The sequence below is a fragment of the Saimiri boliviensis genome, chromosome 1, assembly GCF_048565385.1.
Source record: "Saimiri boliviensis isolate mSaiBol1 chromosome 1, mSaiBol1.pri, whole genome shotgun sequence".
NCBI lineage: Eukaryota > Metazoa > Chordata > Mammalia > Primates > Cebidae > Saimiri > Saimiri boliviensis.
Window position 1 is genome coordinate 26,260,526 of NC_133449.1, and position 14,602 is coordinate 26,275,127.

General features: G+C 53.7%; 1 protein-coding gene across 1 annotated transcript in view; it reads right to left on the reverse strand.

Annotated features, from left to right (window-relative positions):
• Window positions 1-14,602, reverse strand: part of OTOF (otoferlin) — a 99,623-nt gene that overhangs the window by 68,744 nt on the left and 16,277 nt on the right. The window contains exon 2 of the mRNA XM_039478534.2: window positions 9,495-9,553. Coding sequence (XP_039334468.2) covers window positions 9,495-9,553 — 59 coding nt within the window. The remainder of the gene's footprint in view (window positions 1-9,494; window positions 9,554-14,602) is intronic.

The window sequence follows — 14,602 nt, forward strand, 5'->3', positions numbered from 1 at the left end:
CCCACGGAACACTGCAGGGCAAAGAGCCCAGCCTGCCACCATTGGCTGTGACAAGTCTTTGGTTTGCGCTTTGACCTGATGACACTTTTTCCATGGGCTGCCCACCAGGGGAGGAGTCTCAGCTCAGATGAGGCTGTGGGGCTGTGCCCCGTGGCAGGGGCAGGAGTTCGGTAGAGCCAGGTGTCCTAGCTTGGGCTCCCTACCATGTGACAGGACACTCAGGTCTCCCACGGAAGGCCCCCACATGGCATCCTATGAGAAAGCTAGCATTTGCAGGCCCGCAGTGTTGGCAGCATCGGAGCTGGCTGGAGCATGCCAGAGAAGCCGAGACACCGAAAGGAGGGGCCCTGTCCATGGCAGACACCAAGCCTCGGCCCACAGCCTCCAGCCGGAGTGGGAGAGGATTCGGAGGGCCTCAGCAGGGGTCCTTGCCCCACTCCATGCCCTGAGCCACAAGCATAATGGAATGGGGTGGCCAGGGGCGAACAGGACACGAGACTGGAGTAGGAAGCCCTTCTGGACAGGACCAGGCAGCGCTGAGGTCTGCTCGGGACACTGTGGAGAGACCGTGTCAGGGAGGATTTTGACAGATCGGCTGGAAGGCAGTGACTCTTTATTTTTTAGTTCCATTTTTATACCCTACTAAATTCAGACTGCTCTATAGGCCAATGATAAATAATAATAGTAATAATAGCTGTCATTTATAGGGAAATTTGTCTTATGCAGGGGTCTGAATGCTTTACGTGTATTCATTCATTTAGTGCAGGTGTCCCCAGACTACGGCCCGCCGGCCGCATGCGGACCCCTGAGGCCATTTATCCGGCCCCCCGCCGCACTTCAGGAAGGGGCACCTCTTTCATTGGTGGTCAGTGAGAGGAGCACAGTATGCGGTGGCCCTCCAACGGTCTGAGGGACAGTGAACTGGCCCTCTGTGTAAAAAGTTTGGGGATGCCTGATTTAGTGTTTTCAATGGCCCAAGAGGCATGTAACGGCTTCTGTGCTCTACAAACTCAGAGCAGGGGTGTGATTCGGGGCACTCTGTTGGTGGCTGAGCAGGTGCTCGGGAGGAGGCTCCTGAGAGCCCACCTTGCGTGTTTGCCATCATCAACCCTGAGACTCCTTCTCCCAGCCTGGTCACTCAGAGGGCTTGGGTACCCTGGGCCAGCCCTACAGGTCACTGACCAGTGGAGGCAGGGCCTGTCTCAGGAAAACGGCCTTGGTGACATCTCCTTTCAGGACTGGCTAAGTGGCAGGGAGGACCCGGCCTTGGCATGAGAGGGAGGAAGAAGCAGAGGAAAGAGAGGGAGAGGGTCTGGGGAATGGGGTAGGGAGGGTTCTGAGCAGGGCCTGGGGAGGGTTTTAGAGGCTAGGCGGGCACAGGGCAGAAGGATGGGCGGAGGGGCCTGGGAAGTGGAAGCAGCCTGGCCCCCAGGCCTTATTCAGCAGCCCTAGCTCCTGGATGCCTCTGGCAGCTCAGCAGAGTGTGTGGTTTTCTTAATGAAGCTGCTTTTATGGGGCTGCAGGGAAATAACGCAGCCCAGGAAGGGACAGCTCATCAGCCGCAGCCTGCAGGAGGGCGCGGGTGGGGGTGGCGATTGAACCCCCTGAGGGTCTGTGGGTGGGATTTTGGCATTGGAAGGAGAGAAATCAGGAGACGATGGAGATGGGCCTGTGAGAGGGAAGGGGCATTGAACGGTGGCCGGAGGCCGGGGCCTAAGGGACCAGGGGCTGGCCAGGGGGCGTGGGCCAGTTTGCTGAGTGAGAGCTGGGGATCAGGGAGGGCCCAGGAGAGAGGGGCGTGCGGCTCAGGTGCCCAGTCAGGAGTTCATCCGCGGGTCTAAGCAGTCCCTGCAGACGCCAGAGGGGATCGTTCTGGGAGGCTTCCGGGGAGGGAGGAGCCTGGGGCCTCACTGAGCCACAGTCACAGCAGCTTCTTCAGCCTCTGACTTGCTCCCCCTCTTCCAGGTCCCTCTCTTTCCTCCCGCATTTTCTACCCACACGAGGCTTTCCCCTCATTTCTCTCTTCCTCCCCTCCCACTTCATTCCCGTGCTTTCTTCTCACCACGTCTGTTTTATCTCTTGCCAGTTTCTCCCTCTGTCTCTGTCTCAGTTTCTTTCTCTGTCTCTCTGTCTCTAGCTCTCCCTTTGTCTCTGTCTCCCTGTGTCTCTCTCGGGGGTTCTTGGTCCTGCTGCACATGGCAATCCATTCCAGAAGCTTTTAAAAGTCCCAAGGCCCAGGCCTGGAGACGGATTACATCAGCCCCTCTAGGTGGGTCGGGGCATCGGCGTGGGCATCTCAGGGTGACAGGCCTCCGGGCTGGAGGGAGGTGACTCGGGACTGGAACTGGGGGTGATTCCCCATTTGGGCTCCCTAGAAGCAGAGGCATGGGCTGTGATAAAGAGACTTTTTGGGTTGAACTTCCCTCCCTTTATATCTCTCCTTGTTAAAACTTTTCAATGGCTCCTCCACAGCTCCCTGAAAGAGGTGGGGTTTCCTTTTTTCACACCCAGAGTCCCCCTGGCTGTGCCCAGACAGCATTCCAGCCCCCAGCCCATTGCTGATATCCTTTGCTAAGCCAGCGCCTGTGAGCTCTGGGTACCTCACAGAGCTCCCAAGGACATGCACACCCGTTGCTTCTTTTCGTTCTTCTGTCAACAGTGAGGCTTGTATCTCATGCAGACTGGGAGCCTCCGTGGTGTTGCGGAAACTCCGAGTTTGAGTCAGGAGACTTGAGTTCTAGCCCTGGCTCTGCCACTCACTAGCTGTGCCTCAGCTTCCCCATCTGTGAAATGGGGGTGACAGTATCTACCTTAGAGGGCTACGGAGAGACTCGAATGAGATCTCACAGGTGACCGCAGTTTGTAAGTGACACCGCACTGCAGCATGTGTTTAGTTTAGATTTCCCCAGTGGCAACGCGGTGTAGGCGAGTGGCTGCCTCGTCTCCCTGCCACGCCCCACTCCCCCATCACTTTCCTCTTCTGCCTTGGCCTGTGGATTCCCCATATCTCTTTCACTGCTTCTTCTCTTCCTAATTTCATTTCTCATTGTCTCCTCATTTTTGCAGCGTGTCCTTTCCACCATTTGGGGCGATGTGCTGAGAACACAACAAGATGAGATAAGGATTTTGAGGGTTTGGGAGCCACACTCCTCTCCTGACTATGCTATTGAACTTGTGAGCTATTAGATTGAAGGAAAAGGGCCTGGGCACAGTGGCTCACGCCTGTAATCCCAGCATTTTGGGAGGTTGAGGTGGGCAGATTATTTGAGGTCAGGAGTTTGAGACCAGCCCGGCCAACATGGTGAAACCCTGTCTCTACTAAAATACAAAATTTAGCCAGGTGTGATGGCACGTGCCTCTAATCTCAGCTACTTGGGAGGCTGAGGCAGGAGAATCACTTGAACCTGGGAGACAGAGGTTGCAGTGAGCTGAGATTGAGCCACTGCACTCCAGACTGGGTAACAGAGCAAGACTCTGCCTCAAAAAAAAAAAAAAAAAAAAAAAAAAGATTGAAGGTAAAGGGCTTCCGAAGGAAGGATTTCATCTAGGTAGCACTTAGTACTTCCGGAGCACCTTTTACCCATAACCAAGGCTCACAGCAGTATGGCAAAGAAGTGCTCCTTTGACAAGTGGTTAAGTGGAAAGGCAGGAGTTGCCCAGGGTCACAGGGCTGCTTGGTGGCAGAGGCAGGATTCAAACTCAAGTCTCAGGCTGCTTAGTCTGGAGTTCAGTCCTCAGGGCGTAAGCCACTACTGAACCTTCTCCTGAACCCTGCGTTGGCAGAAGGGCCTGGGAAGTGGAGGCAGCCCAGCCCACAGGCCTCATTCAAGCCAAACATAGTCACTCAAGATGTCACAAGCCAGCAAGCCCCATGCGCGGGCGAGCATTAGCTGAGCACTTGCTGTGTGCCAGGCTGTGTGCATGATGCTGGCCAGAGTGCAGGGATGCAGGGCTGTTTCTCAGTCTTGGGGTTGGTCCTGGATAGTTCTGGAGACAGATGCAGGCCTGGACTAGCAGCCTGGAACAGGACTGTTGACAGAAGTAAGGTGGTAGGTAGTACAGAGAGAGGGAAAGAGGGCCCCTGTTGAGGGGCGGTCTCAGGAGCCCTGGGAGTGCTGAGTCCTGACCCAGTTTCCTGGTCTAGGCTGAGCCCCAACCTGGCTGGTGCTGGCCAGGGTGCAGGGTTCTGCATCCAATCAGCCCCAGTGATCTAGGACTCTGCAGAAAAGTTTTCCCTGATGCACACTGGAGAATGACCTGAATTATGTACAGCTTAGCCACGGACTGGGGCTGAAACCATCCTGAAAATATTGAGATGCACTACAAAGCTTTAGAGCGGGGGTTCCTGACCCCCAGGCCATGGACCAGTACCCATCCATGGCCTGTTAGGAACTGAGCCACACAGCAAGAGGTGAGTGGTGGGTGAGCCTGAGCTCCGCCTCCTGTCCGCACCAGGATTTAAACCCAAGTCTTTCTGATTCCAGGGCCTCTGGTCACTTGCAAAGTAGACAAGACTCAGCCTTGCCCTCAAGGGGCTCAGTCTAGCGGGCAGATGAACCCACTACGAACAAGGTGGGACCCTGGGCATTAGATCCTCACAGGAGTGGGAACCCTACTGGGAACTGCACATGCGCTGGATCTAGGCTGTGCACTCCTGAAGAGAGTCTAATGCCTGATGATCTGAGGAGGAACAGTTTCATCCCCAAATCAGCCCCTGCCACCACCATCCCAGTCCATGGAAAAATTGTCTTCCACAAAACCAGTCCCTGGTGCCAAAAAGGTTAGGGACTGCTGCTTTAGAGTATAATGGAAAGAGACAGACTTGGAGAGCTTCAAGACCTGGGCTCAGTTCCCCTAGGGAGGCCACTACACTTTCCCAGGGCACAAAGGCTGCGTCTCTCTGTCTCTGTCTGTCTCTGTTTGTGTCTTTGTCTCTGTCCCTTTCCCCAGATTCTTCAGCGTTGTAAGTTAAATGCAGGATCTCAGGTTTCAGCTGGTCTTCTTGGGCAGTTCTCTTCCCTGCTCTAAGACCTGTTTCTTCAAGTGCAGGACAAGAGGGTTAAACCACATGATCTCTAACCTTAGTCCCTTTAGGTGATCTCATCTGTGCCTTGCCTGCTTCCTTTCCATCCAGGCCCCAGCAAAGGGCTTGATGTACCAGTAGCACTACTGAGCCCATGAGGTCTGGGCACAGGCCTGCAGTGACAGGTGCTAGTCCTAGTGAATGTCACTGTTTTGTTCATTCTTTCACTCGGCGACATTTTCTGAGCTCCATGCTGGGCGCCAGCCCAAGGATGAACACGACAGGTGCATTTCAGGCCTCCAGGAGATAAAAGCCCATGACTTGCAGGTACAAGCAGAAAGGGGCAGATGCGGCCAAGATCCCCTGCCTTGTCATCCCCCAGGCTGGCGACCTCTTCCCCCGCTGGACTCAGAAGGCCCAGCGTCCCACCTTGTTTGTAGCGGGTTCATCTGCCCACTAGACTCAGCCCCTTGAGGGCAGAGCTGAGTCTTGTCTACTTTGCAAGTGACCAGAGGCCCTGAAATCAGAGAGACTTGGGGTTAAATCCTGGTGTGGCTCCTTATCACCTAGGATGCTACCAATCCAGCAAGTTCTAGTGAGTCGAACGCTTGTGCCAAGCTCTCAGCCCATCTTGCCGCACACTAAGTGCTCAATAAACAGCAGCAGTTCCTCTTATCATTGCTACAAGTTCGATTGTTACTCTGGCCTCTCCCACGGGGCCTGGTCCACACAGGGCCTGTGTTAGAGCCAAACCAAACTGTCTAAAGGTGGCCACTCCTGCTTCCCCAGGGCACAAAGGCTGGGTCTCTCTCTCTCTCCCCTCAGCTTTTCCAGCATTGTAGGTTAAATGCAGGAGCTCAGGTTCCAGCCTCTGGGAAAGGAGACACCGTGTCCAGGCTCTGTTTCCACCCACTGTTGTAGACAGCACTGCCTTTCTTCCATGGCCTCCTCCTCCCCACTCAGGTTCCTAGCCCAGCTGCTGCAGCCCCTCTCACCCTTGCCTAAGCGGAGGAGGGGCCCCTCCCTTGCTTGGAGTCCCTTACCTAGTAGAGCCGTGAGAGACGTTTGCTTTCTGGTTTCTCATTGCATTTTTTTTCAGCCTTGTGACAGTCCCGTGGGGCAGATAGAGCAAGGAGCATATCCCTTTCACAGAAGGGGAATCCGAGGCCCAAAGTGGTTCCCCAGCAAGGACTGTGGTGCAGGTCTCATGACCCCCAGGGCCAGTGTGTCTTGCTAAGCTGGCTCCTACAGGCCCTGGGCAGAGTAAGGCAGAGAGAAGAGGCTTTCTGGGAGGTCAAGAGGCTTTAGGGGGATTTGAAAGACCTCTTTCCCAGGATATTCGGGAGCCACTGGCAGGCTGGTTCTTTCAGGGGGAAGCCAGGGAAGTGTATGACTTGTCCACTGGGTCGAGAGAGAGAGGTTAAAGCCAAGGGACAGCCCCAGGCTCTCTTTGGGACCGGGCTGACCCAGGCCTCCGGGGCCTTCCTGAGCAGGAGATGGGAGGTGGTCTTCTGCTTTGTGGGATGTGCGCTGCTGACCAGTGGTGGCCAGGGTTGCAGCCACTTCGCAGAGGGAGAAGTGGAGGCAGGGGTGTGGAGAGACTCCACCAAGGGCCTTGCAGGGGTGGCGGGAGTCAGGCCCTATCACTGCATCTAGAGCGGGCGTGGGTCTGATGCATACATGAATCCAGAAACCTGGCTTGGCTGATTCCAGAGCTGTCACCCGGGGAAAGGTAGTTACCATCTGAGCCTGATTTCATCTGTGGATTTTCTCAGAGCTTGACTAGAAGGGGTATGGCTCAGGAAGCCGCTCAGGGCTGCCGCTGGGGCTGCCACCGTCTTCCCACAGGGCTCCCCAGTGTGAAGTACAGGACGGCACTTTGCAAGTGCCTGCGTGTTGCAAGTCATTTTGCATCCTTGCTCCCCACCCCACTAAACAAATGCCAGTCGATTCCTCATTGCGATAACCGGAAGCTTCCCTGTCCCTGCATTGTGCGGGCAGCACTTTTCCCAGGGGACAGCCACTTCCCTCATAGCGTGCCCTGCTCTCTGACCTTAGTCACATGCTTCTTCCATAACTGCCTAGCTTCTGCCTGACTCCAGTCTCTCCACACTGACTGTGGCTACCCCATTCCTAAGCTCCCATATGAAATCATCACGAACTTTTGAGCCCAGATTCCTCCCTCTAGGGTGTCTCAAGCCCAGCCCAACATGCATGAGATACTCAGAATGTGGCCCCTTGCTCAGGGCTAGCAGAGACAGACTCTCCCCCGAGGTGGGTTGGGCAGAGTTGGGAAGAGGAAGGACATAGTGATTAACTTTGAATGTCATGTATACCTGTGGCTCAGGTGTCCGGGGCGCAGGGCATGGAAAGGAGTGGCGGTACTCTTGGAAGGGGCATCAGGTTGCCCCCTGGCTGGATGCCTGGGCTGACATGTCCCCTGGGAGTCTTGGGAAGAGGGAGTCAGATGCTGTGCCTGGTGGATTTGTGGGCAGAAGCCCAGGGAGGTAGGACTGTGGGGAACTGGGCCAGGCTGCTGGCATCTTCCCCCAGCCCACCCAGTGCCCAGACTGAGGAAATGGGAAAGGGAGGGAATAGGCCAGGTGTGAAATGGGGCGAGCCTGAAGCCTCTATGACAGCTGGCTCAGTGGGCAGCCATGGCTCCACTCTCACAATCATCCCTCATTTTTTTCATCATTTCACAGAGACCTTCACGCCCATCACCAACCCCATTTGACAAACATGGTGACGGGCTCAGAAACTGAAGTCATTGTACAGCCAGGAAGAGGAGAAGGTAAAGACAGAAACTTCCTTAGCTCTAGTGATTCACTTTAAATGAGGAATTCGCCTGTCCTGGGTGGCAGTGGGAACGTGCCCATAGGGAGGTAGTGGCAGCTGTGCCCTGCAGTGGTTGGGGAAGGCACATTGTTGAGCAGCGATGGTTGATGGCTGTACCTGAGCTTGAGTTAGGAACAAGGCTTTGCTCTCTGTGTCTCCAGCTCTGGGTCGAGGACATAGCCACACGGTGTGGCCGGATTTCAGGGTGAGGGGGAGACAGCCGATGCCAAGTTTCAGCCTGGTGGCTGCTCCGTTAAATGCCAGCAGCCAGCCTCAAGAGGCAGAGTCTGTCATGAGGCTCTTCCCAGCCCCCGCAGAGCCAGACGGGAGAGCCAAGCCTGTGCGAGAGGGGGTACACTATTCGAGGGTCATGACAGAGCTTCCCGTTTATGCCAGGATGGTGAGGGAGGGCTGCTGGTCCTCACCCCAAAGTCAACCCTGGAGAAACTACAGCAACCGGAGGGGAATATAGATCCTGGAAGCTGCAAACAAATAGGTAAAAGTATGTGAGGAGGCCGGGCACGGTGGCTCACGCCTGTAATCTCAGCACTTTGGGAGGCTGAGGTGGGTGGATCATTTGAGGGCAGGAGTTCAAGACCAGCCTGGCCAACATGGTGAAATCCCATCTCTACTAAAAATACAAAAATTAGCTGGGTGTGGTGGTGGGCGGTGCCTGTAATCCCAGCTCCTTGGGAGAGTGAGGCAGAAGAATGGCTTGAACCCGGGAGGTGGAGGCTGCAGCGAGCAGAGATCGTCCCACTGTGCTCCAGCCTGGGCAACAAGAGTGAAACTGTCTCAAAAAAGAAAAAAAAAAAAAAAAAAAGGTGTGAGGTGGCTGAGGAGGCCCCAGGCTGCTTGAGCTGGTGTGTGTGGGGGGACTGGGGCTCCCAGCCAGGCCAGGTGCCGGGGGAATGGCAGGGAGGGGGATGCTTTATAAGTCCTCTCGCTGCTGCCAGGCACTCCCGTGGGAGGCTGTCGCCTGCTCCATTGCTGATAAAATTGTGACAGCAGCCCAGCTGGAGTGAGGATTGAGAAGAATCATTGTCAATAGACCAGCAGCTCACGTCTTTTCTCACGGACCCCCAAAGCTGTTGCTGGAACTCCAGACTGTCTTCCCTTCCCCGTGGTTCCCCTAAAGGTCTGGAGACGGGGCCCTGGCTCAGGCAGGGTGATTACCACTGTTTCCCTGGTGACTCCCACCTCAGCGTCCGTGCCTACCCTGCTCTCCAATCCTGGGGACTAACACAGACTGGCCTTTGCGACATTCCCCAACACTCACCCACCTCGTTGGGCCCTCAGCTGGTGGCTCACATTCAGGTCTACAGCACCTGTGGGCTCGTTTTCCACAGGGAGTAACAGGCCCAGACCCGGCAGGGCCACCGAGGAAGGCCAGGCTGCTGCCTCCTGTGTCATTTGCAAATAGGCCTCGCCTGTGCAGAGGTTTCTGGGGGCAGTATGGGGGGGTTCCTCCACACCCTCCTCACCACCTCTTTCAGGAAGCAGCTGAGAGGTGAGGGGCTTGGACCAGGCTGGTTCCTGGGACCGGGAGCCAGTGTGTTCCTGAAAGAGGCAGCAACGCTGTTTGTCCCCCTCTGGGCTCAGGGCTGAGGGTGGGGGGTCTTGGGCCTCCTACCTCATCGAAGTCAGCCACATCCTCGCAGTTCTCAAGGACCCGGGAGTAGAAGGATTGTCCTGCGAGGAAAGAGGAAATAAATTGGAGGGTCGGACCGGTCTAGACGACAAGCATGGGGTCAGACGCGTCCCGATGATAAGCTTGCGTCAGACCTCCTCAGCCTGGGAGTCATCCTAACAGCATCTGACTTGTCGTGCAATGTGGGACAGCGTGCACAGCTCTCCCGGGGTGAGGCCAGTCCCCTGCGGCTTCTTCTCTGACCCTCTCAGCAGCCCTAGGAGGGAGGCGGGTCAAAGGCCGTGAGCTCCATGTTAGGAACGGGAATGCTACAGCACAGAAGGCCCAGGCTGGTCAGTGTGGCCGTGGGAGCGGCCCCCAGCTGCTCTTCTTCACCAAGCTGCTGCCCCAGTGCCTTTCTCAGCCTCCTCTGCAGCCTCCCCAGCTCTGCTGGTGGCCCCGGGCCCTGCTGCCCCCAGCAGAGGACTGGTCTGGAGGGCACGGGCCCTGCCTGGTGATAGGGGTCTGTGAAGCCCAGCCTCCTTCTGTTACCCTGGCTGCAGCCACCCCAGGGGCTCCTGCCCAAACCAAACCCCCAGTAGCAAGTCAGATCCCAGACAGACATCCCCCATGGGCCCAAGGCCTTCCCCTTCCGCCACTGTCATGGTTCTCCGCCTTCCCGTCAGCCTTAGCAGTGAAGAGGGTCTCTAGCAGTTTCCTCCTGGGCTCTGTTCCTGCCACCACTTTCCCCACTGACACGGGAAGTATTGACTGTGTGAGATGGATACACATTGTCCCAGGCTCCCCTGTCCATACACCACCCAGTAGGGTGTGTCGGGAGGACGGAGGTAAAGCTGCCCTCCTTGCCAGTCCAGCTGGAACTGGCCCAAGGCGTGGGGAGAAATAAGTCAGGAGAGAATCGAGGGCAGGTTGAGGGGGCTCTAGTGTGTGGGAAACACCAGCGAGTTCAGCTCACTTTGAGAAACAGCCGCTGGAGTCTCTGGTGTTCCAGGCCATGTCCTGGGCCTTGGGATAGAGGATGGACCAGGGACAAATGCACAGGCTCCCCCGCCGCAGGGAGCTGATGGTCTAGAAGGGAGGCCAGGAGCCAACAGGGCACCAGTGCAAGGGCAACGCCTTTATTATTATTATTATTATTATTATTTTTTGAGACGGAGTCTCACTTTGTTCCCAGGCTGCAGTACAGTGGCATGATCTCCACTCACTGCAACCTCGGTCTCCCAAGTAGGTGGGATTGCAGGCACCTGCCACCACACCTGGCTAATTTTTGGGTTTTTAGTAGAGATGGGTTTTCGCCATGATGACCAGGCTGGTCTTGAACTCCTGACCTCAGATGATCCGCCCACCTCGGCCTCCCAAAGTGCTGGGATTACAGGCGTGAGCCACTGCACATGACCTCCAGTGCAACACCATTCAGTACATACGCCAAGGTGTAATTTTGCACAAGAAACAGACATGGTACAGAGAAGGGAGGATAAATACTGTTTTGGGGATGGGATGGAACCACAAGAGAAGGGGTTGTCATTTCTGTGAGGAGAAACCTAGAAATAGGATGGGTTTTAAAAAAAAAGTTGTTATTTAGAATTAATTTATTATCCTCTGTCAATTCCGCACCAAGGGAAAAAGGGCAGCGTCTATAATAGAACTCCATTAATAAAAAAAATACCCACCCAAATTATATGCATCTATTTCTTATATGAATAGACAAACATCTCCAACCATTGAAACTGGTTACCCCTGGGGAGGGAGAGTGAGAAGATACTGAAAGCAGCATAGTTTGATGTGAGCCACTGTGCCTGGCTGAAAGACAAAAAAATGTGCATGTGAATTTGAATTTGTTTTTCAGTGACCATGACTGATTTTTGTAATTGAAAGACACATACCCTGTTTGTTTGTTTGTTTTGAGACGGAGTCTCGCTCTGTCACCCAGGCTGGAGTACAATGGTGCAATCTCGGCTCTCTGAAACCTCTACCTCCCAGGGTTCAAACGATTCTCCTGCCTCAGCCTCCTGACTAGCTGGAAATACAGGCATGTGCCACTGTGCCTAGCTAATATTTTTATTTTTAGTAAAGATGGGGTTTCACCATGTTGGCCAGGCTGGTCTCGAACTCCTGGCCTCAAGTGATCTGCCCACTTCGGCCTCCCAAAGTGCTGGGATTACAGGCATGAGCCACAGCACCCAGCAAAAAGACAAATACCTTTAAATCTACACCAGCATAAACCATTTCATTGAAGGGCTGTCTCCAGGTTGAAGCCAGTCCTATTTGGGAGTTAGTTTGGGTTGTCACTAATGGAACCCATGGCATGGAGGGAGTGGGCTGTGCTCCTCTTCCTACAGAAAACCCAGGACACCGGGCTAGAGTGGCACCAAGCTAAGGAGGTACTGGGAGGGATTGGAGCTCCTCTGAACCTTTCCTGTGATGCTGGGAGCTTGGCGAGGAAGGGGGCTCAGCAAAGCAGGCTTGTTCCCTCCAGGAACTGACCTCTCTCCTCTGATGTGGGTGGCCTCATCTGTATAGGAAGAGCTCTCCAGGGTTCTAGCAGCTTTTATGACCCAGGAGCTAGTCCTAGCTCAATGCAGAGCTCCTCTCTGACAAGGAGGGCGGGGATGGGGGTGGGGGAGTGGGGGCGATGGTGGGGGTGCTTTAATGTCAGATCCACTGAAACGAAGAGAGTGGATGCACTGCAGAAGGGTGTGTGTTTGTGTGTTTTGGGGTAGGGGCATGTGGGGAAAGGGCTGGCTGCATCTGAGATAAGGAGGAAAAAGCCATAAAGTAGAAGCTATCTACACAGAAGAGATGTGAAATAGATGTGAAATAAACAAGATGGGAAAGGAAGAATCTTTAGCACTAACCAGGGGCAAAAAAAAAGAAAAAAAAAATCAACAAGAAATATCTCAACAACAAGCCCCCCACCCGCTGCCACCCAGCAACCAAGGGAAGAGAGGGAAAGTGCCTGAGGTTTAAGCTTTTAATTTTTCCCACAAGTAACACACAATATAAATTGAGAATCAGGTGAGCAGGTCTGTGCATGGGGGCTTCCCCTAAAGACCTGCTGCTCTGAGTAATCAAAGACCTTCTCATCCTAGAAGATTTTAATGAGCTTTGGATATAGCTGTCCTCTAAGGTCTCTTGGAGTGAAAAACGGAGCAACCCAGCAGAGGATTTGGAGAGGGTAGGGAGGGACCCTGCTCCAAGGTAGTGTCAGATTCAAATGTGCATGAAGCACTGAGGCTCAAGCCCTCCCCTGCTTGTGCATTTCCCCATAGCTTTGTTAGAGAGGAAGTAAAATACGTGAAATTAGACATTGCAGAATTTATACATCAGGGCTCTGCTTTGAAATGTGCTAAAACCTCATTGATTTAGGCCCTGGGGATTTAGAGATGGTGAATATTCTCAAACAGGATGAGCTAAATTTACCTCTAGATATTCTTTTTTTAAAAAAGGTTTGCTGAAACACATCAATCATACAGAAAGAGTGGAAAGGCCAACTTATTAAGAAAACGAAACGTCCTTCAGCATTTTTGGAAAGCCATTTCAGGAGGGCATGTACAAACAGTGACTGGCAGTATTCAAGTGGTTCTGTTCTGTTCACTGGAGCAGAGCCAGGGACCTCCATCATCTGTTCCAATGATCAAGGGAATGACTAACCCATCTCTTGTTTCAAGTTCATTTCCATCTAACATCTCTTTGTTCCACGTCAGTCTTGTTGACATTCCAGCTTCATTTTAAATGGCTTTCAGACAAAACCATTAAAAAATCCCAATATCCAATCACCTTTCTTGCCACAGAGAAGCTGAAGAACAAAGCTTGAAAGAAAATAGCTTCTTCCTTGCATAGAGAGGCTGTTGTGGATGGAGTGAGAAGAAGGTTAGATGGGGAAAATAGAACAGCATCCTCCTTCCTTCTGAGGCAGCTGCTCCTGGGATAGCTGAGCTGTTTGGTCTGAAATAAACTCCTCCCTGACTCAATAGATGGAGTATGAATAGCAGAGTCTGTGCTCAAAGTGTAACAAGCGCCGTGGCATTGGATATACCCATTTCTCCATTCACCATTTAAAAATATCCACACTGCAGCTACCCTCATAAATGGAGACGAGCTCAGCGCTTGTTTCAGAAGCAGGGTGGCATGCTGATCTTTCATGGGATGTGATTTAAGGGGACAAAATGTTCCATTGGCACAAAATAGCTCCCTCTTCCAGAAAGCTTACCCTGCTAGGGCCACGCCTCTGAGAAAAGGCAGGTGTGTAGGGACACGGCTGCCAGCCCATGTGCGTTCATTCATTTCCATAGGCAACCAGAGCTTTCTTGCTCCTGGCTTGTGTGCCATTTGGCCTTCACAGAGGGGAGTTGTACGAAGATCATTCGAATATGGATGATGCCTTTAGGAGAGTATTACGATCCAGAGGGAGATGTGTCAGATGTGGAAAATTCTGCCAATTATATAAGGCAGAATTTTGTCATTGGCATGCAAAAAGTGTAAACAAAGTGAGAACACAGGAAAAGGAGCAATGACTCTCAATGTAACAGATTAAGGAGGCATTGCAGAAGCACGGGCATTGACACTAGAAGACCAGAACTCTGGGTATTGAGAGAGACTGGGGAGCGAGGAGAAGGAGGGAAATGCAGGCAGAGAGAACAGTGTAAGGAAATGTTTGAAAGTGTGAAAATGGCCTGCCCTCAGGGAGCAGGCTGTGGAAGCCAGACAGGAGAGAGGCTGGGGTCCCAAGAGGGCAGAGGGTGAGGTGGTGGGCTATCCAAAGGGGAAGGAGAAGGTCCTAAGGCTGTTTTTCAAGGACGTCATGACTCTGCCAGGACCCAGCCCACTGGCCTGTCTCCCAGCGGTGCCTGCCATAGCTGTTGCCCTGTGGGAACTGAGAAACAGTAAAACTCTGCTCGTGACTCAGACCCGGTGCTGCTATTTCCTCATGTTATTTGAAATCAGTAAAGCCTTGTTGTACGCACTGCCTGGGATGGGCTGTACAAAGCTCAGCAAGCAACCCCGTCCCCTCCTGTGATGCTCCCATGTCCTGGCGTCTCCTCTTCCTCCCTTCCGCTCTTCCTCCACAGCGGCTCTCTGAGCGGTGGCCC